The sequence below is a fragment of the Erpetoichthys calabaricus genome, chromosome 2 (assembly GCF_900747795.2).
Source record: "Erpetoichthys calabaricus chromosome 2, fErpCal1.3, whole genome shotgun sequence".
Lineage (NCBI taxonomy): Eukaryota > Metazoa > Chordata > Cladistia > Polypteriformes > Polypteridae > Erpetoichthys > Erpetoichthys calabaricus.
The window spans coordinates 137,782,131-137,802,209 of NC_041395.2; the positions used below are offsets into that span (position 1 = coordinate 137,782,131).

At 39.4% G+C, this 20,079-nt stretch overlaps 2 protein-coding genes across 2 annotated transcripts in view; both read right to left on the bottom strand.

Moving 5' to 3' along the window:
• Window positions 1–944: 944 nt before the first annotated feature.
• Window positions 945–7,743, bottom strand: ncbp2 (nuclear cap binding protein subunit 2). Its single transcript, XM_028794569.2, has 4 exons — window positions 7,530–7,743; window positions 6,487–6,668; window positions 2,087–2,225; window positions 945–2,010 (listed from the first exon to the last, which is right to left on the bottom strand). Exons 1-4 carry the CDS (start codon window positions 7,602–7,604, stop codon window positions 1,912–1,914), a joined length of 495 nt encoding a protein of 164 aa, XP_028650402.1. The 5' UTR covers window positions 7,605–7,743; the 3' UTR covers window positions 945–1,911.
• A 9,862-nt stretch (window positions 7,744–17,605) lies between these two features.
• Window positions 17,606–20,079, bottom strand: part of meltf (melanotransferrin) — a 48,622-nt gene continuing 46,148 nt past the window's right edge. The window contains exon 16 of the mRNA XM_028794570.2: window positions 17,606–17,816. Coding sequence (XP_028650403.1) covers window positions 17,761–17,816 — 56 coding nt within the window. The 3' untranslated portion in view covers window positions 17,606–17,760. The remainder of the gene's footprint in view (window positions 17,817–20,079) is intronic.

A 20,079-nucleotide genomic window follows, 5' to 3' on the forward strand; every position in this document is an offset into this window, starting at 1 on the left:
GTTAAATGGAAGGCTGGAAAACAGGGCTGAAGTATTCTCTTGTGCCAAAATCAAAACTCCAAAAATTGACTTTGATTGTTTAGTGAATTTGTATTCAGTTCTGCTCATTTTTATTTGATGAACTGACTGCTGGCAATTTTTTTTTTTGTTCTTTATTTCACCTTATACCATTTCTTGTATTAGGAATTTGTTAGTTTTCGCATACCCCTTGGGGTCAGAGTGCAGAGTCAGCCATTGTACAGCGCCCCTGGAGCAATTACAGGTTAAGGGCCTTGCTCAAGGGCCCAGCAGAGTAGGATCTCTTTTGACAGTGACAGGGATTCGAACCTGCAACCTTCTGGATACCAGCGCAGATCCTTAGCCTCAGAGCCACCACTCCGCCCTATGTATTTGTGGAATCATTGAGAAGTATAATCACCATTTCTGTAAAACGTTGATGGTGGGCTAACTGCTCTTAAACCTGAATCTGAAAAGTGAATTGAGTGACACATACAAACAAACAGGAAAGATTGCTGAAGGATAACTTTGAAGAAAAGCAGCAGCAGCTATACCATTGGCTAAAGGCAGGCACCGAAGTCTCAAAAGATGGACTTTTCACCAGAAAAATAAGGACTTCGTTGGACACCTTTCCCTATGATAACACAATTTTCATGTACTTTTCACTTTTAGCAACAGTTCAAGGTAATCTCAAAGAAAATATGTTACATTCACTGGCAAACTAATAAAAGTCTGTCATCCTCAAACTCGCTCCAATTTAGAGGAGCAGTGAGCTCTAAAGAGCCTATCTGGGCAGCACTGGGCACAATGCAGGAAAAGGGCATGGGCAGTGTAGCAGTTTGTCACAGGGTCCACTTACACACTGGGACCATTTAAGCAAACCTGCACAGCTCTGAGAATGTAGGAGAATAACACGAGTACTCAGAAGAACAGCACAGACACACATGGACAACATGCTCAAAATGAGGCTCTGGATTTTTATTTAGAACGCCGAATCTATAAAGTGGCACAGCATGCAAAGTGGTTGTACTACTGTACAACCCAAGAAACAATTGTTAACTATATTTCAACTAAGTATCTTAAATTTCTACAATCACTCTTACATTGTTATGCCTGTTCAATAGTCTTAAAGCTACAGAAAATCATACTCTGACAAGAAAAACAGTAAAAAGATGCATACTTAGCATATTTCACATTCTGTAGATTGTTTTGTATTACACTACTGCTGCAATTTTTTGGCTAAAAATCAATTAAAATTTCTACATACAAAACAATTTTTCAACTTAAAAATATCAAAAATTTGAAAGACTAGATAAATTTAAACACTGTAAACAAACAAAATTAAGTTATGACATACAAAAAAATCTGTGAAATATGACTATTAAACTCCCTCCAGAGTCTGAAATCCCACCCAGTTTGAAAAATGCAGTTCAAGCCCGGGCTTATAACTTCTGACGGACTCTTGAACTTCAGTGTATCAAGAGTTCTTTCATATCCAGTACACATACAATCATCTGTCAAACACGGCAGCACACAAAAAAACTTTGGTGGGCAAGATCAATACATTTTACTCACATTGTAAATGTAATAAATATTCAAAGCTTACAAAAGCCTTTGACAGGAGCAGTTGTGGTGGTCTTGTTTGTATTTCATACTTTAACACCTGCCATTACAGACATCTACATTTTATTACTTGTTTAAATATAACTAATTTTCAAAAACAGGCAATAAAAGGTAGAAGTAATGCTTGTTTACTGGAAGAATTTCTCTAGCAAATTACACTGTCACAGCACTACTTGGGCTGTAAAGGAACATAAAACTTGAGTCAGATTTTTTTTTTAAAAACAACTTTTAATTAAAGAGCTAGACACACAATCACAGTTTCTGATATTTACAAAAAGATAACATAACTAATTAGTATTTCTGTCTCCCATCTGCTACTCTTTGTAGATGAGCTAGTTTTCCATATCCACCTCTGGCAGGATCATAATCTTGTCTGTATTCATCTCTGACCTAAAAAAAGAAAAGGAAAAGTGTTTGGACCTTATAATTAACAGAGTGAAAATGGCAACTATACAGAATTGCTTACCTGTCCACCAGATTTTCCACGTCCATATTGCCTTCCTTCCTTGAATCCAGCATCCCAGTCTGTCCTTATAATTCGATCATCCAGCCTTGTGCCATTTATAAATCTCATTGCATTTTCCGAATCTCCACGAGTGTAGTACCTTTAATAGAGGTTAAAGAAAAAGCCAACCGAACATTGCTACATTGACCTGATACCCATCTATCCCAGCGTGGGGTGAAATGGAAAGTGAAGTAGGAATAAAACTTTGCAATACTAAAAAGAATACCTATAAAGAACAAAAATGCAGAGATTAAAATCATGTCAACATTGTGAGACTACTTTTTACAACTGCTTCTGAAACATGTTTATGTACACTGCATCCGGAAAGTATTCACAACGCATCACTTTTTCCACATTTTGTTACGTTACAGCCTTATTCCAAAATGGATTAAATTCATTTTTTTCCTCAGAATTCTACACACAACACCCCATAATGACAACGTGAAAAAAGTTTACAGTGATCCCTCGCTATATCGCGCTTCGCCTTTCGCGGCTTCACTCCATCGCGGATTTTATATGTAAGCATATTTAAATATATATCGCGGATTTTTCGCTGCTTCGCGGGTTTCTGCGGACAATAGGTCTTTTAATTTCTGGTACATGCTTCCTCAGTTGGGTTTGCCCAGTTGATTTCATACAAGGGACGCTATTGGCAGATGGCTGAGAAGCTATCCAGCTTACTTTCTCTCTCTCTCTCTCTCTTGCGCTGACGTAGGGGGGGTGTGAGCAGGGGGGCTGTGTGCAGCTGCTTCCTGAAGGACAGGCTGCACGGAGCTTCGCATACTTAAAAGCTCAAAGGGCACGTATTGATTTTTTTTATCTCTCTCTCTCTCTCTCTCTTCCTGCTCCTGACAGAGGGGGTGTGAGCTGCCGCCTTCAACAGCTTTGTACCGGCGGTGTTTCGCATACTTAAAAGCCAAAAAGCCCTATTGATTTTTTTTTTTGACTGCTTGCTTTGCACTCCTTTGAAAAGGAAGATATGTTTGCATTCTTTTAATTGTGAGACAGAACTGTCATCTCTGTCTTGTCATGGAGCACAGTTTAAACTTTTGAAAAAGAGACAAATGTTTGTTTGCAGTGTTTGAATAACGTTCCTGTCTCTCTACAACCTCCTGTGTTTCTGCGCAAATCTGTGACCCAAGCATGACATTCTAAAAATAACCATATAAACATATGGTTTCTACTTCGCGGATTTTCCTATTTCGCGGGTGGCTCTGGAACGCAACCCCCGCGATGGAGGAGGGATTACTGTACTTGAGATTTTTGCCAATTTATTAAAAATAAAAAAACTGAGAAAGCACATGTACATAAGTATTCACAGCCTTTGCCATGATGCTCAAAATTGAGCTCAGGTGCATCCTGTTTCCCCTGATCATCCTTGAGATGTTTCTGCAGCTTAATTGGAGTCCACCTGTGGTAAATTTAATTGATTGGACATAATTTGGAAAGGCACACACCTGTCCATATAAGGTCCCACAGTTGACAGTTCATGTCAGAGCACAAACCAAGCATGAAATCAAAGGAATTGTCTGTAGACCTCCGAGACAGGATTGTCTCGAGGCACAAATCTGGGGAAGGTTACAGAAAAATTTCTGCTGCTTTGAAGGTCCCAATGGGCACAGTGGCCTCCATCACCCGTAAGTGGAAGAAGTTCGAAACCACCAGGACTCTTCCTAGAGCTGGCCGGCCATCTAAACTGAGCAATTGGGGAGAAGGGCCTTAGTCAGGGAGGTGACCAAGTACCCGAGCTCCAGAGGTCCTCTGTGGAGAGAGGAGAACCTTCCAGAAGGACAACCATCTCTGCAGCAATCCACCAATCAGGCCTGTATGGTAGAGTGGCCAGACGGAAGCCACTCCTTAGTAAAAGGCACATGGCAGCCCGCCTGGAGTTTGCCAAAAGGCACCTGAAGGACTCTCCGACCATGAGAAAGAAAATTCTCTGGTCTGATGAGACAAAGATTGAACTCTTTGGTGTGAATGCCAGGCGTCACGTTTGGAGGAAACGAAGCACCACTCATCACCAGGCCAATACCATCCCTACAGTGAAGCATGGTGGTGGCAGCATCATGCTGTGGGGATGTTTTTCAGCGGCAGGAACTGGGAGACTAGTCAGGATAAAGGGAAAGATGACTGCAGCAATGTACAGAGACATCCTGGATGAAAACCTGCTCCAGAGCGCTCTTGACCTCAGACTGGGGTGACGGTTCATCTTTCAGCAGGACAACGACCCTAAGCACACAGCGAAGATATCAAAGGAGTGGCTTCAGGACAACTCTGTGAATGTTCTTGAGTGGCCCAGCCAGAGCCCAGACTTGAATCCGATTGAACATCTCTGGAGAGATCTTAAAATGGCTGTGCACCGACGCTTCCCATCCAACCTGATGGAGCTTGAGAAGTGCTGCAAAGAGGAATGGGCGAAACTGGCCAAGGATAGGTGTGCCAAGCTTGTGGCATCATATTCAAAAAGACATGAGGCTGTAATTGCTGCCAAAGGTGCATCGACAAAGTATTGAGCAAAGGCTGTGAATACTTAGGTACATGTACCTTCTCAGTTTTTTTATTTTTAATAAATTTGCAAAAACCTCAAGTAAACTTTTTTCACGTTGTCATTATGAGGTATTGTGTGTAGAATTCTGAGGAAAAAAATGAATTTAATCCATTATGGAATAAGGCTGTAACATACCAAAATGTGAAAAAAGTGATGCGCCGTGAATACTTTCTGGATGCACTGTAAAACCTACCAGTAAATGGCTTATTCTTTACCTTTTTAAAACCTTAGTAAACTCCTAGAAGAACCTTTCTAAACTGGAGCCTGTAATATGGTCAGTAGCGACTTCTGCCTTCTCCAAATGTCTGAAGACTTTGCAAACAAACAACAGTTATCAATGTGCCTTATCTATAAAGCTGTTTTGTTAGGCCTATGAAAAACATCCACTTTTTTCATGTAATTAATGACAAATAAAATGCAATTCTCTATTTCTTAAGTGTGGTCCTGGGGAAGCACCATAGCTACACGTATTCTCTCCTTCCACAGCACCGTCGCTTTTACATTGATTAATTTTTAGATGGGTGACCTTTCATTTTTCCCCCAAATATTAACAGGATTTACTCACTTTTTATAAATTTTCCTGACACTGTGATTTGTATTTTTTCAACATACTATAGAATGTTGAGTATTTTACACATTACTTGCTAGCACTACATGAAAATGTTTTTAAAACAGTTCCTGGTTATGTTTTTACTCATTTGTCATTCTTTGTATAGTTTCCTCTTTGATCATTTTATTGTACTGTGGACAGCGACAATACAAAGAAAAATGGTCCGTCTATGTCTAAGACTAAAGCGCACCATGATCAGTTGAATTTCAGAATGAGTGGGCATAAAGACTAGATAATTACAGAAGGCTTCCAAGTGACAGCATTGATTACGAATTCTAGAGAAACGACAATGACTGCCAATCTTGAAAACATGACATCAAATCATACTTAGAAAAGAAACTATAGTGGAAAATCTATATAGTGAAAACGCAGCAAATATACCCTGTAAGGGGAATTACCTGTAGTTGTGGCACTGAAGCTTATCTGTGCTCATTTAAGTGTTCTCATGAAGCTCTAGGATAATTTTACATTGTTCTTCTGCACTAAGTTAAGATTTATGTGCATACTGTACAACCATTCCATCTGGCTTATGTATTGTATGGTGATGAATTTCATTTACACACAAGTATTTTAGGGAAGCACAGTGGTGCAGTGGTAACCGAAGTAAGGAGACCAGGGTTCATGTCCCGGGCTCTCCCTGCGTGGAGTCTGCATGTTCTCTCTGTGTCTGTGTGGGTTTCCTCCCACAGTCCAAAGCCTTGCTTAAATTAGGTGGATTGTTGATGCCAAATTGTATGTGCGTTTGCCCTGTAAGGGACTGTGCCCTGTCCAATGTTTGCTTCTGCCTTGCACCCTATGATGGCTAGGACAGGCACCAGCACCCATCCGCAACCCTGTTTAGGAAAAAGCAAAGTAAACAATGACTGGAGAGATAATAAAAGTTTTTAAAGTGTCATATAATTCTCATAACTAAAATCTGAACCAGTAGAACCCATGTCTGGTTGTGCAGCTTTAACAAGATGGTATCCTGTGGATGCCATTTTTATGCAGTTAAGTGGTCTTCGTATCAGGGCAGATTAGCTTCAAAAATGACTCCTTGATTGACTTCACATCACTGTTCAAGTCAGACAACATCTACAGACCCCAATTCCTTTCACTAACTGAGTTTATAAATCTTAACTGTAATTACAACTGTAAAAGGTGTCATGCACAAAGCATGCGCACGATCACTCGGAGTTCCCACTTGCAGCCCACAAAGGATACTCTACAAAACAAAATCCACAAGCAGTCTTCTTGATTTTATCGAGACCCATGACAATTCGTTTCACGTCGCCACTTTTGGAAAACAGCTCATAGACTTGCTCTTCTGTTGTGTAAAACGACAAGTTCCCCACATAGAGAGTGCAGCTCTGCTTCAGTAGTTTCTCCTGCTCGTAGCGGTTACCCTGAAAAACACAATTTTCAGTTGGTCATAACGAGTGTCATTGGCGGCTGGTTGATTTCTACTGCGGTACAAAAATCAGAAAAGGGCAACATGTACATGGAAATTAAAGCTTACGGGCAACACAAAGAATTCCCTCACGCACTTCTTCACAAATCTACGGCAGGGCACGCGAGACACTCGGTATTACATAGCTGGTATGGCAGAAAACCCTGGAACCCGAGCAAAATCCACTGGGACGCCTGGAGAACGTGCTAACTCCATACTGCGATCAGGCTAGGAACTGAATGCAAAGGTTTTGTGTTATTTGGTACACTGTATTAATCCCTGTGGGATTTTTTTTTCTCGAATGACCTTTAGAGCTAGAAGTTCTGACTATATTCCGAGTCGGCGCTGAATGCTTTGGACACGTGCTGCGGAGTTTTCTTCCACTTTACCAAATGGCTTTCGTCTAAGACTTACAGTTCTGTAGTCATGCTGTACGCTTCGGACTACGTATTTTACTTGGAATAATTACAGTGCATCACGTAGAAGCGTCATTATTCACATCAAATAGTTCCTTGTCTTGTACCTTTCGTTGGAAACACAAATGTTAAACACCGCCGTATCTATTCAATCAAACAAGCCTGACGTGGACATCCATTTAGATATTCCTTAAACGCCCGCAGCCTCTTCACAGACGGATAAACAAAAGGGTAAAGGGAACCTCAATGTCTTGAATTTGCTTTGCTAAGATAAAGTTTTTCTCAAATACACAGACATTAAGCCGAGTAAGTCCAGCAGTGTCGCTAGTCACCCATATAACTAGGTGCTCGGCATCGCACTGCAGGGAAGTGTAACGTTGAATTATTTGGGGACAACTTACCTTAAAATGTTGGTCTCTGTATTGACTGATATCAATGTAAGAGTCACTGTGTAAAGCATTTAAATTAGCCGCCATTACCAAAAAATATTACACTTTACTACAGAAACGCCAACTACCGCCGCCACACTGGCAAAATATCGCAGCACACCAGGTACACTGAGCGGAAGTGCGTCACCAAAGGAAAAGACGCGCCTCATGTGAAACGTCGAGGAATCAACCAATCGCAGTCCACGGTCTTGTACAGCCGCTAGCGTATGCGTTTACGTCCAAATCTAATGTAATCGAGCGCCGAATGCTTTTTTAAAATTCTCGGTTGGTCTTTTTAATATCTCTTTAATGTTAAACCGAATTCTTGAATGTGAAGTGTTAAAATATAACACAAACACACATATATTATATATATGCTTTTCACTATTTACTTTACGACCTTTTATTATGACCTTTCAAAGGATGCTGGGTCAATGCTTGATTTCATCGATCGCAGTGTGGCGCCCGGCTCTCCTTCACAGTTGTTTTAAGCCGTACCGCGCATGTCCAAGTGTTTGCTTGTCATAATTTGTTTGTGCTTTGACTCAACACAACAGTTGGTGACATGGTGCTGTGGCGAATGCTTGCCACTTTGTTGAACAACCAGCAAGTAATCGAGAAACTCTCGGAGTCTCGTCCGATCCGAAGGGCAGCGCAGATCACGGCCTTCGCCATCACTAAAGCACAGATCACCGGTAAGGATGCCGCCGAGAAGCTGCTCAGGTCGGAGACACTTAGACAGATCAAAAAAGAAACCGCCGACAAGATGCCACATGATGCCGGTGAGCTAAGCAGGAGGCTGGGGAGAGTGCGGACAACCTTTCTTCGAGAAATGAAGGACGGGATGAGAGACGTTTCCCGTCAAATTAAAAACAAAGGCAAATAAACGGACGCAGCGAGCGCCGAGCACCATATACCTGACAAGAACACTCAGGATTGTGTAGGACCGACCGAATATGAGTTCATGAAGAAAGCTGGGACTTTGAGGCGGGTGGGGGTCCGCCTCGATTGACTTTATCATGGAGGACCCGATTGTTTTACACTTATGTATACGAATTAAAGAGATTCTATTCAGCTACAGGAGCTGTTTCATTCTTGAGCAAAGATGTGCAATAAAAATAAAATTCTACTTGGGTTATGTATCGTTCAAGACATGTCTTTATTCTTACGTGGTGGTTACTACTGAATTAGCGCCGAAAGCCTTGTGAGACATCCACCCTTTAGGAAATGAAAAGAAGGAGCGCCTCAAAAATGTTAACTCGGCCTGACGAAGGGGCTGCCACCCTTCAGAGGTTTGTACTGCTCCGGACTAGAGCTTTGATGAATACTCCAAAAATGGACAGCTCTGATTAGATTCTGCCCAAAACAGAGCAGTCGGGATGTGCCCCTGGAACTAAGTGAAGGGTGGGCATTTGAGCCACTGGTCCAAGCCTTGAGCAGTGCTCACGACATCGCTGTTTTACTCTGATGATGCTTTCTGTTTGGTCTTTTTTTTTTTGTAAAGATGCACTTTGTTCTGATGTTTGAGGCTTTGGCGATACTGAACATCTAAGCATGTATGGCTGTGATTTACCACCACTGCTGTTTCTTTCACTGTCAGGTGGGCTTTTTAGTCGGATTTAACTTGAACCAGAGATTAGTGAACAAACGTCTGGTTGAATCACAACGAATGTTAAAATAAAATAAAAGATGAATAAATGAAGCGGTGAAGTGTGTCTGTAGGAAGGCAATGGTAAAATAAAACAGTAACGTTGCCAGCAGGATAAAGGAGATTACTAAAGTTTATTTATGATGTTAAACTCCGGTTTTGTTTAATTTTTTCTTTAAACTACAATCATGATGGGGTGCTGGACTGGTTGTAGCCTTGTGTAAACCTTGGTATTCCATGACCAGAAAAAAGTGGGTTTAAGAAATGAGGGGATATTAAAACTGCAGAACATGACTGTGGGGTGCCTTTAGGAAAGACATTGGTACAAATGCTTCAAATGGATATTTTATGTATATCACTCTACATTTTGCTGAATTAGGAGAATATAAAAAATAAAGACATAGCTGAAGGTCCAGTTTTATAGAGTGAGGGACAGTGCAGGAAGTCTGAGCAGTGACTCAATTCCAGTCCTCGAGTTCTCAGAATAATCCTCGGGACATCTTTACCCAGTCCATCAAGTTAACCAGTTCTTCTTCCTGAGTAGACCAGTCAAGCTGTTCTAATGAATGATGGTGTATCAAACATTTCATGGATTTGTTTGGTAAAGAGAATCCAACTATCTGTACATGTAGTTTTGCAGCTCACGCTAAACCGGACTGAGAACAATCCAGTGTCTAAACCAAAGGGTGTCAGAGCTACTGCTCTAGTCAAGTCTCTGAATTCAGTCTTCCACCTGCACAGTTCAGCTGTGTATGCCTTGGTTTTTCTCCAGGAACTTCAGTTTCCTCTGACATCTCAGACATGATCAGGATTACATTGAATAGGCATTCTGAACTGAGCTGAATAAGTCAGCATGCCTGGTGTTGGCCCCTTACCATGTTCAGAGCTGAGTCATGTTAAATGCTGCTTCATTTACCAAAAGGAAAATTAATTAAAGTACTGTATTTCTAGCAGGGATGGCTCAGTGGAGAAGTGGTAGTGTTGCTGCCTCGCAATGAGACAGGCATTTGAGTCTTGGGTGCTCCCTGCACGGAGTTTGCATGTTCTCCCTGTGACCGTGTGGGCTGAGTTTTGCAGAGTACTCTGGTCTCCTTCCAAAAAAATGCAGGTTAGTTGGATTGGCAGTGCTAAATTGGCCTCTATGTGTGTGTGTACAAATGTCTACACATGTGTATTTGTGTGTTCTACCTGCAATTCACTGGCACCTTGTCCAGGGATTGTGCCCATCTTGATGCTTACTGTGATAGAATGGATGGATGGATTTCTAGCCAAGACTTGTTCAATGTGTCCACCAGAGGGTGCTTTTGATTTGCTCTTCTGCCTGGACAGCCCTTTTTTGTCACGTTGTATACCCTAATTACACACAGAACTTACTTAAATAAATAATCCAGTAAGGAAATGAATTAATTCATGTTAAGGCACTTAAAGACTCCTATTTATATACTGCATCTCCTGAGCTCATTTTTAAGCCTGGAAAAAAATGCTTGGCACACATAAGAAACAGTGCAAGAAGTGCTTGTGGATTGAAGAATATTACTGTATATATCGTTACAGCTACATCTTCCCAGATTGCTGTAATGCTAAGATTTGTATATTCAAAGAATATTTTAAATTTCCTAAACACATGCATGCCCTAATAATATTATTAATACTACATTGTAATCATATAGCACCTTTTCCATTCTCAAGGCACTAAGAAAGCTTAGCACAGATCTCCAACCTGCCACAGAAGTCTAATAATGCTTCTTGAAAGTCTGAAAAGCTCAATTGTAGTTTGTTAAAAATACTAAATCTTTACTTAATGAAAAGTAGACCTCTTAAAAGAAAAGAAAAGGATAATTTCAACTAGTACATTGCATCAATTACAGTAAATGACTTGTATAACAGGGCGGCGCGGTGGGTAACACTGCTGCCTCGCAGTTGGGTGATCTGGGGACCTGGGTTCGCTTCCCGGGTCCTCCCTTTGTGGAGTTTGCATGTTCTCCCTGTGTCTGCGTGGGTTTCCTCCCACAGTCCAAAGACATGCAGGTTAGGTGGATTGGTGATACTAAATTGGCCCTAGTGTGTGCTTGGTGTGTGGGTGTGTTTGTGTGTGTCCTGCGGTGGGTTGGCACCCTGCCCAGGATTGGTTCCTGCCTTGTGCCCTGTGTTGGCTGGGATTGGCGCCAGCAGACCCCCGTGACCCTGTGTTCGGATTCAGCGGGTTGGAAAATGGATGGATGGATGGACTTGTATAACAAAAAAAAAAATTACAGGTTTTAATGTCATCTACACATCCATCCATTTTCCAAACCTCCTTATTAGGGGCAGAGTCGCAATCCCCAGGGACAAGGCAGAAACAATCCCAGGACAGCCCCTCAACCCAAACACACACACACACACTAGGGCCAATGTAGCAATGCCAGTCCACCTATCCTGCATGTCTTTAAACTGTTGGAGGAAACCTACACAGACAAATGACAGAACACACTAACTCTATGTAGGGAGCACCTGAGATGCAAGTCCTGGCCTCTCCTAACCTCAAATTCATATTTGGTGCATTAGATGAGAAAGAAGTGATCAAATTACTAGCACTGGTAGACGGATTGGGAGAGCATGGGGGGGCATGAGGTCGCTGGAAAGTGGTGTGTGGCTCTCTCGATATCTATGCAAAAGGATGAAGGTCCAAGTCTTTAGAGTCCTGGTGCTCCCTGTCTTGCTATATGGTTGCGAGACATGGACGCTATCCAGTGACCTGAAACGAAGACTGGACTCTTTTGGTACTGTGTCTCTTTGGAGAATCCTTGGGTACCGTTGGTTTGACTTTGTGTCTAAATGAGCTGTTGCTCACGGAGTCCTGAATGAGGCACATTACCTGCATTGTGAAGGAGTGTCAGTTACGGCACTACGGCCATGTGGTGTGTTTCCCCGAGGGTGATCCAGCTCGTAAGATCCTCATTGTTGGGGACCTGAGTGACTGGACCAGGCCAAGGAGTCGCCCGCATAACACCTGGCTGCGGCAGATAGAGGGTCATTTCCGGAGGGTGGGACTGGACCACGTGTCTGCCAGGGGGGTTGCCAACTGGGATCCCGAGTTGTTTCGTCGTGTAGTGGGTGTGGCAAAGCACTGTACCAGTGCATGCTCCCCAATGTGACTTGGACAAGCCCAGATGTACTTGCAGCAGGTCTGGGTAGGTCTTAAGTGATGATACATCCTGCTAAGTTTCGAAACACACTACCAACACCCATGTGCCTAGCAGGGATCAGAAAGTAATTTCACAAGAATTGAATAATTTCTCAGTGAGGTAGATTATCTATAAATGAAGATTAATGCAAATGTACAAGGCCCTGAACCACAAATAGGCTCCTCAATCAAAGGTGAAGCATGTGCTAATTAAAGATGTCTTCATAGAGGGGCAACTGATTTCCAGCAGACATCCATGTTGTGTTTATGTTTGTGCTTTGAGACCTCCCAAACACACACATGGGGCAGTCTGCTTCCAGCAAGGACTCTACCTCAGCCCTCTCTAAAAGACTTTTTCTTAGGCTGACTGGACAGTTTCCACAGGCCTGGTGAAGGAGTGCCCTGCCATGGTGTGGCTGATGAATATAGACTAGAACAGAATATAGCGACATGAAGGAGTGTAGAATACAACAGAGCAGAGTATATAGCACAATGAATAAGAATATAATAGGGCAAAATATGATGTTGTACTGGGGGAAAAAACAATTCAGTAAAGAGCTGGAAGATACCAGTTAACTTTAAAAAGCAAAATGTGTCTTCAAGTAATTCAAGTATTTACTTATTTATTATCAAAGTATGGGAAATATAACCAAGGATGCACATTATACTTTTAGCAGTGAATTATATAAAAAAAAAACACACATGCTTTATTTTAAGATCATTTATATGTTAGGAATAAAATATGAATCACTTTGGAAACTCAGTAGTCAGGCAGAGCTAATCCTCGTCACACTGAAAACTTACAACTCACTGCACTGTCAATACACAACATGTATTTGCACAACACCATCTGGGTATTACCAGAGCACTTTACTTTGAAATGCCATCAAAAACTAAGACAAATCAATTTATCAACTTACACAAAAGCTCTCGTATACTTGTGAACATACACATTAAACATTTCTCATTCCATTCTTTACAACAAAATTTTGCCTTGTACAGTCTTTTATTTATTAAATCCTTTGCTGTTAGATGTACTGTAAGTCAACATTTTTTTCCTTCTCACAAATTAAATGCATTACAATAATAATAACACATAATCCTATAGAAATAAAATAATTTATAAATTAAAATATTTTTCTTGTAACTCCTCCACATTATGGATAATTCAAAAGTATGTTCACTGTCATCATCATTTATTTACCAATACCAAAATATCCATTATAAGCTGAAAGGAGAGATGGAATTTGATCAAAATTTGACTTTTTCCACTTACATAGTTAACAAATTAATCTTGATCATAACTGCAATAGCAGCCACCTAATACATATACTAAATAGGAAATACACTATCTCAGAGGCAAAGGGGTCACATTACCTACTCCTAAAGCCTACCGCAGCAAAAAGTTTACTTATACCACCCTTCATTTATGGCATCAGGCTTGGTGGGATTACTGTGTTGAAAATGAACAGAATCCAAATCTGCCATTATATAGAGTTGTCACTATTAACTTCCTTAACTACATCTACTGATTTTTCAAACCCACTCACTAGCAGTGTAACAATTTATTTAAAAATACTTATTTTACAAACTCTTCTAGTTACTAAACTATGACGCACAAGGACAATAAGCATAATGATAGCTGCAAAATGTTACATTTGATTTTATTTATGTTTTTGAGGAGAAGATATACAGTGTATTCTATCCACACATCCATTTTCTTAAAACCATGTAAAGGGTTTGAATGGATACTAGCAGAGCAAGGCAGGAATCCAGCCTGGGTGGGGTGCCAGTCCATTGCAGGGTACACTGACATAAACACCATGACTCACTCGTAATAGGGCAATTTAGATTAATCAACAAAAATAAGTCTTTAAGGGGAAACCAGAGGTCCAGCAAAAAAGGCCACAAAAACACAGGGCTTCAGATGAAGACCAAGTCAAAACCTCGAAGATTTGAAATAATTGGAAATGGCAGCAAAATAATCCCAAACCACACACAAAATTTCAAACATTGTTTTTTTGTAATTTGCATTACACATGGCTTTTTATTCACCACTTGAAGTTGTTTTCTTTCAGCATTCCAGATTTTATATATATATATATGACTGCAAAACTGACTTTTTCCTTACACCTCACAATTTTAAGTGACCAGTTCTTACCAATGGAACTCTTTTAGACTCCTAGTCATGCTGACAGTGTTATATCAAAAATGTTTGCACCAGAGATACGCATTAATTTAATAATAAAAGACTGTGTGAGAAACATTTATGATTATGCCAGTGACAGCAATTATGAAATGCATATTTTTCTCATTTTAACTGGAGTTCATTTCTAAGGAGGACTTTGGATAACCTGATTAAGTACATTTGCTGTTTTCACTGAGTATCATACAAAATTCTCATTATTGCCAGAAACATTCAAAATAATATTCTTTACTACACAGCTTCAGACTCAAATCCTACATGGCTACTGTGGCTGTTAGGTTTCATTCCAGCCGCTTTCTTAATTTGTAACCAATTCCTGCTGCCACTGGAACAGTTTTCTGTTAATTTCAAGTGACTTGCCTTTTAAGATTCAGAAACCTGAATTGTGTCCAGCAGCCAAACAATAAGGAGATGTAAAGTGAACTAACAGATTACTTCAGTGTATCTATCATACTTTCTGTTTCAATAAGTGAATGTCTGAGAAACACTGATTAGCTTTGTACCACAAAACATGATGATGGAGCTCTAGAAAAAAGAAAATCAACAGGTTTTGTAAATGTCCAGCATGGCTGAATGAGAGAATTAGCACACCACTGAATTAAATATCATGTTTCAATAACAGCAAGTAATGGCTTCTACATAAGAAGCTGGTTGGAGTGTAGCCACGGAGAAACTGAGTTTGAGACTGCCAAGTTAGCTGGTCATCCGATGGCTCAGTTTGCATCTCATTATCGTTTGGTTAAGGAAAAAAGCAAAAATTAAAGCACTAGTTTGTTAAAGAATAAGTTTGGTATTTTTCAAGTCAAAATATTTCTTTACAATCCTGGTGTATATATTAATTTGCCATATGAAACTGCATTCTAAAGTGAACCATATATTATATATAAAAAAAAAAACCTAACTTGTTCTTACATTTTATAATGGAGTTAGCAGGTATTTGGGTCCCTTTGCAGAGGAAAAACCTTTAAAATGATCAAATACGTACACTTTGAAGCAGCAATAGTTTCTATTTAAGAAAACACACCTTCTGCATATATGAAGCATTCCTTTGACAATGAAAAGAAACTAGAAACAATTCTTTTAACACTGATTCTTAGAAATATTTTCCTTGAGGTAAGAATACTTTATATGTCTGTTTGCTCAAAGCTGCCGCCGTGGATGGAGTTTTGTCACCCACCTGCCCTGACCCTCCAGGTACTGTACTTCAATGTGCCCCTGTATGTTATACACTGAGTGGGCCACATTAGATGACAGATATTTAGTAGGGTTCTTCAAGGGAGAAGCGAGAATCAAAATATCCAATGTGAGGGGCTCAATTTTAACAGTCAATAACAGAAACCCACTATTAAACATCTGTGTGCAAGATATACATTAGAGGGGCTACCACTCCATTATTGTATAATGATTAATACAAAATAAAAATCTTAACATTTTCCAGAAAATGTCTTCCCTAAAATAAATAAATAGTACTTGAATTCATTTTAGATACTGAAGTACAAAATTTCTTAATATGTTACTTCTAAAACATGTTTAACCAAAGTACTTTTACGTAACCTAAAATGGTTTCTCTTTCAGTGTGAAACAGGCCTGTGTTTCCTTACAGCAGCTTTAAACTTCTTATTGTTACACTGTTTCAGTACACCTGCAGGGTAAGCTACTATACATTCAGAATCTTTGCTCAAGAGTCAAATTTCATCAAATTAGACATGGTACCATTATCATGTATAGTGGGTAAGTCTACATGCCCTTTCAGCTTTGCTCAAAGACCCCAAAGTTGAGACACTTTCAATCCAAACATTTTTACCTCAGCTATTTACACTGACACAAATACACTCCAAGTAAAAACTGAGAGCTTAAGACGCATGAAAATCAATAAAAGGAGCAACTAGAAAACAGATATACACCTCAAAGACAGTATGATGGTGGAAGTGGCTTTTACTTGAAATAAAGCCCTAGTTTTATTTCAGTACAATAGTGCTACAACTGATTTTGATGCTTCCTACCCTTACAGAAGTGCTTTAATCCACAGTTAAACTGAGAGGGGACCCTTGACAGACTGCAATATTTAAATCACCCAACTCATCCGCTCATGCCTATTTCTTTTTTGTTTTGTTCTTTTGTTCCATTGTCGATGTTGCCATTGTAGAAACATTTCCCCCATTTATCCCTTCCTTAGTCCTTCCTTTCAAAAGCACAGGATCAGCTATTTTATACAGTGCCCCTGGAGCAATTGCAGGTTAAGGGCCTTGCTCCAGGGTCTAACGGAGTAGCATTTCTTCCATCACTGCTGGGATTTGAACTTGAATAGCCACAGAGCCACCACTCCAGCCATCTTATTGTCTTCTTTTTGGCCCCTTTTCTTTTGAGATGTCCATCCAAGGTGTTAGTGGTGCCCATGTGTCTTTCACACTAGAATGGTGCATGTGATTGCCTTTTGAAAAAATGCTGAAGGTGTCCAAATATTTTGTAACTATTTCCTAATCAGTGTACTTCTTTAATGTCAATAGGGAAGATTTTTCTTAGAACTCCTTCTTACTTAAGGTTGAGTTGGCAATGCTGTAGCCAAGAAAGGAGAGCTACAGGAACAATACAGTTTATTCTGAACTTACCAATGTCAGGACTACTTGTTACACCCAAGCTAAAGGATAAACACTTTCCAAAATAATTGTCACATTTTTAATTCTATCTGCCCTCTAATTAAAGTGATCCTGATTAGTCCAGTTTTAAGCTAGTTTGGAACAGGATTCTATGCCAGAAGCTTTAAGACACAAAACAACCTTGGATTGGGCACACAACCATGACAAGATACAGTCACTCATATATGTCCAATTTAGAAATCTTTTAAGTAATGGGAGGAAAACTCATTTCTAATTAATCTGTCATTTTTGATTGATTACTTTTTACTTGGAGGTTATTATCACAAAGCTAAGATAAAAATATTACAATTTTAAAACAACGTATAGTCCTTTTCATAAGGCAGCATACATGGGTCTCACTAACTATACAGAATAACAGTACCATCCATATGAAAATGTGATAAAGCTCCTGACTTTATTAAATTCAGATAAAGTTATACCACAGAGCCATGATATTGAAAAAAATAAAAACCCTGATTTCCTGAAACTTTGACTTTCCCATTTCATCTTTACGGCATGGTGTCACTGTCAGTCTCTCAGTAGGTTACAGGTCACAACAAGAGAAAGCTAAGAGCAGCAACAATGATGACTGGAACAGAGGAAACAGCTGAAAGACAGAAGCAAACCAAGAAAGGTCTTATTAATTTATTCAGTGTGATCATCAAACCCCTATACTCACATACTGTCAATGAGATACAACAGAACATCTGGTCTTCTCAAAGCACCTGTAACACTAGTGATCAAGGTCAGCCCCAGTACAGTAAATCTTCCTACTGTCACAGAGTGACATTTTATTTCAACAATTTTTGTTTTATGAGTTAAATGTGGTACTGATGGCTGTTGCTCACCTTAGAACATCTACAAAGATTACAAACAGCTACTGAAAAGTTAACATATGGAAAATGGTAAATGTGGTATCCACCATGAGGCAATGCTACATCAGCCTCAAAGGTACTGTAGGCTCTAGGAGTGTTCCAATGTGCAAAGAAATTGAAAAAAAAAAAGTGGGCTAACAAAACTTGACAAACTGATAAAGACCCCTCCAAATAGATGTACTGCTGCACTCAAAGCAGAAGGTCCTTCCACAAAATTAGTTAATAGGTGTGCATACTTGTGCAACCAAGGAATTGAAATACTTTTTATTTCCTCACTTCTTTTTTCCTTTAATTATCTTTAACACTTATATTGATATTATATTATTATTATTATTAATATTATACTGATATTGATGATCCCCAGATGTTAGTAAAGGTGAAAAAAGGTTAGACATGATGCATCTTGCTTTAAGATACTCTCCAAAGTTTTAGCTAGAAGGACTGAGAAGGTGCATCCTCCGGTAATGTCACAAGAATAAACAAACATTAAAGGCAGACACAGCCTCAAACTTTTGGTATTTGTTTTAAGTAATTTACTTATCCACAAAATCACCAGAGATCTTATCTCTGGATGCAGAAAAAGCCTTTGATATAGTTGAATGGAACTATTTACCACATTACAGAACTTCAAGTTTGACCCAAAAATAACTGTATGGATAAAATTATTTTATACTAGTCCAGAAGCCTCAGTTCATATTAAAAAACGTAAACTCAGACTACTTCAAACCAGAACGTGGTACCTGACAAGTGTGCCCTTTACAGTATTACCATTGCTTCTTACATAGAAGCTTTAATTGAAATAGAAAATCACACTATATGCAGATGATATTTTACTTGATATATCAAATCTATTCACATCTTTAGCATCAGTCCTTAACACATTAGCAGAATTTCAGAAGACAGCTGGACTCAAAATTAATTTGAATATAAGTGTGCTTTTTCCAGTGTGAACTCTCCAGTACATGACACTAGACTGGACATCCATCTGTTTATTCAATCAAAACAGTTTAAATACCTAGGGATAAACTTAAAAGAAATATAAAAATGATTTTCAACATAATTTGGTGACTTTGCAAAGATCTAAAGCAGAAGGTGGCATGGCACTACCTAACTTTCAGTTTTATTACTGTACTGGACAGCAAATATTCACACTACACAGACCTGGAAATAGGCACAAAATGATGAATTTACACCAGCCTGGTCAATAGTAGAAGCTGAATCTTACTGTACTTCTTCTTTACATGCTCTTCTCTGTTTTATGTCTGAGTAAATATTACCTTTTATCAATATACAAATAATCTAGTCATCCACCAATCACTCAGAATATGGAACCAATGCAAGACACACTTCAAGGCAGGGAAGCTTTTATCTGTTGCTACTCTATACAATAATCACCTTTTTCAATTCTCTCAAACCTACTCAGTATTTCATCTTTGGAAAACACTCTGGATTAAGACACTTGGGGAACTGAATATTGATAACATTTTTGCATCTTATAAACAGTTATTTTCCAAATTTAACTTTCAAGTAACACCATTTTTCCACAATTTTCAAAAGAGATATTTTGTTAAAAGAAATTACCTAATTTTACACACCTCCCACTCATTTCTATTCCAGAGGCAATACTGGTCAGTGTTGAAAACACAGACAGCATCTCAACAATATATAAAACACATCTCAAAGAATCTTTCCTTCCACTATCCTAGGGAACAGAGGGGAAAGGACCTTTCAAGTAACATACCAAAAAGGGAGTGGGAGTCAGCCCTTCACTCTAGCTCTATATGCACCAAGCACTCAATAATTCACCTTAATATCTGTCATTGATCACACTTATCTCATTTAAAATTGACCAAGATGTATCCAGGGAAAGATCCAACTTGCAAGCATTGCCACCTAGCTCCATCATCACTAGGCCATATGTTTTGAGCGTGCACCAAATTAACATTATTTTGGACAACAATCTTCAAATACTTATCAGACAGCCTTGGTGTTGCA

Bases quoted from the DNA above. Each gene is read 5' to 3' on its own strand.
- ncbp2 (XM_028794569.2), bottom strand. From the start codon at position 7,604: ATGGCGGCTAATTTAAATGCTTTACACAGTGACTCTTACATTGATATC. The intron at 6,669-7,529 runs GTAAGTTGTCCC...TGTGTTTTTCAG, and splicing joins ACAGAGACCAACATTTTAAG to GGTAACCGCTACGAGCAGGA. The intron at 2,226-6,486 runs GTATCCTTTGTG...CCTCTATTAAAG, and splicing joins TGTGGATTTTGTTTTGTAGA to GTACTACACTCGTGGAGATT.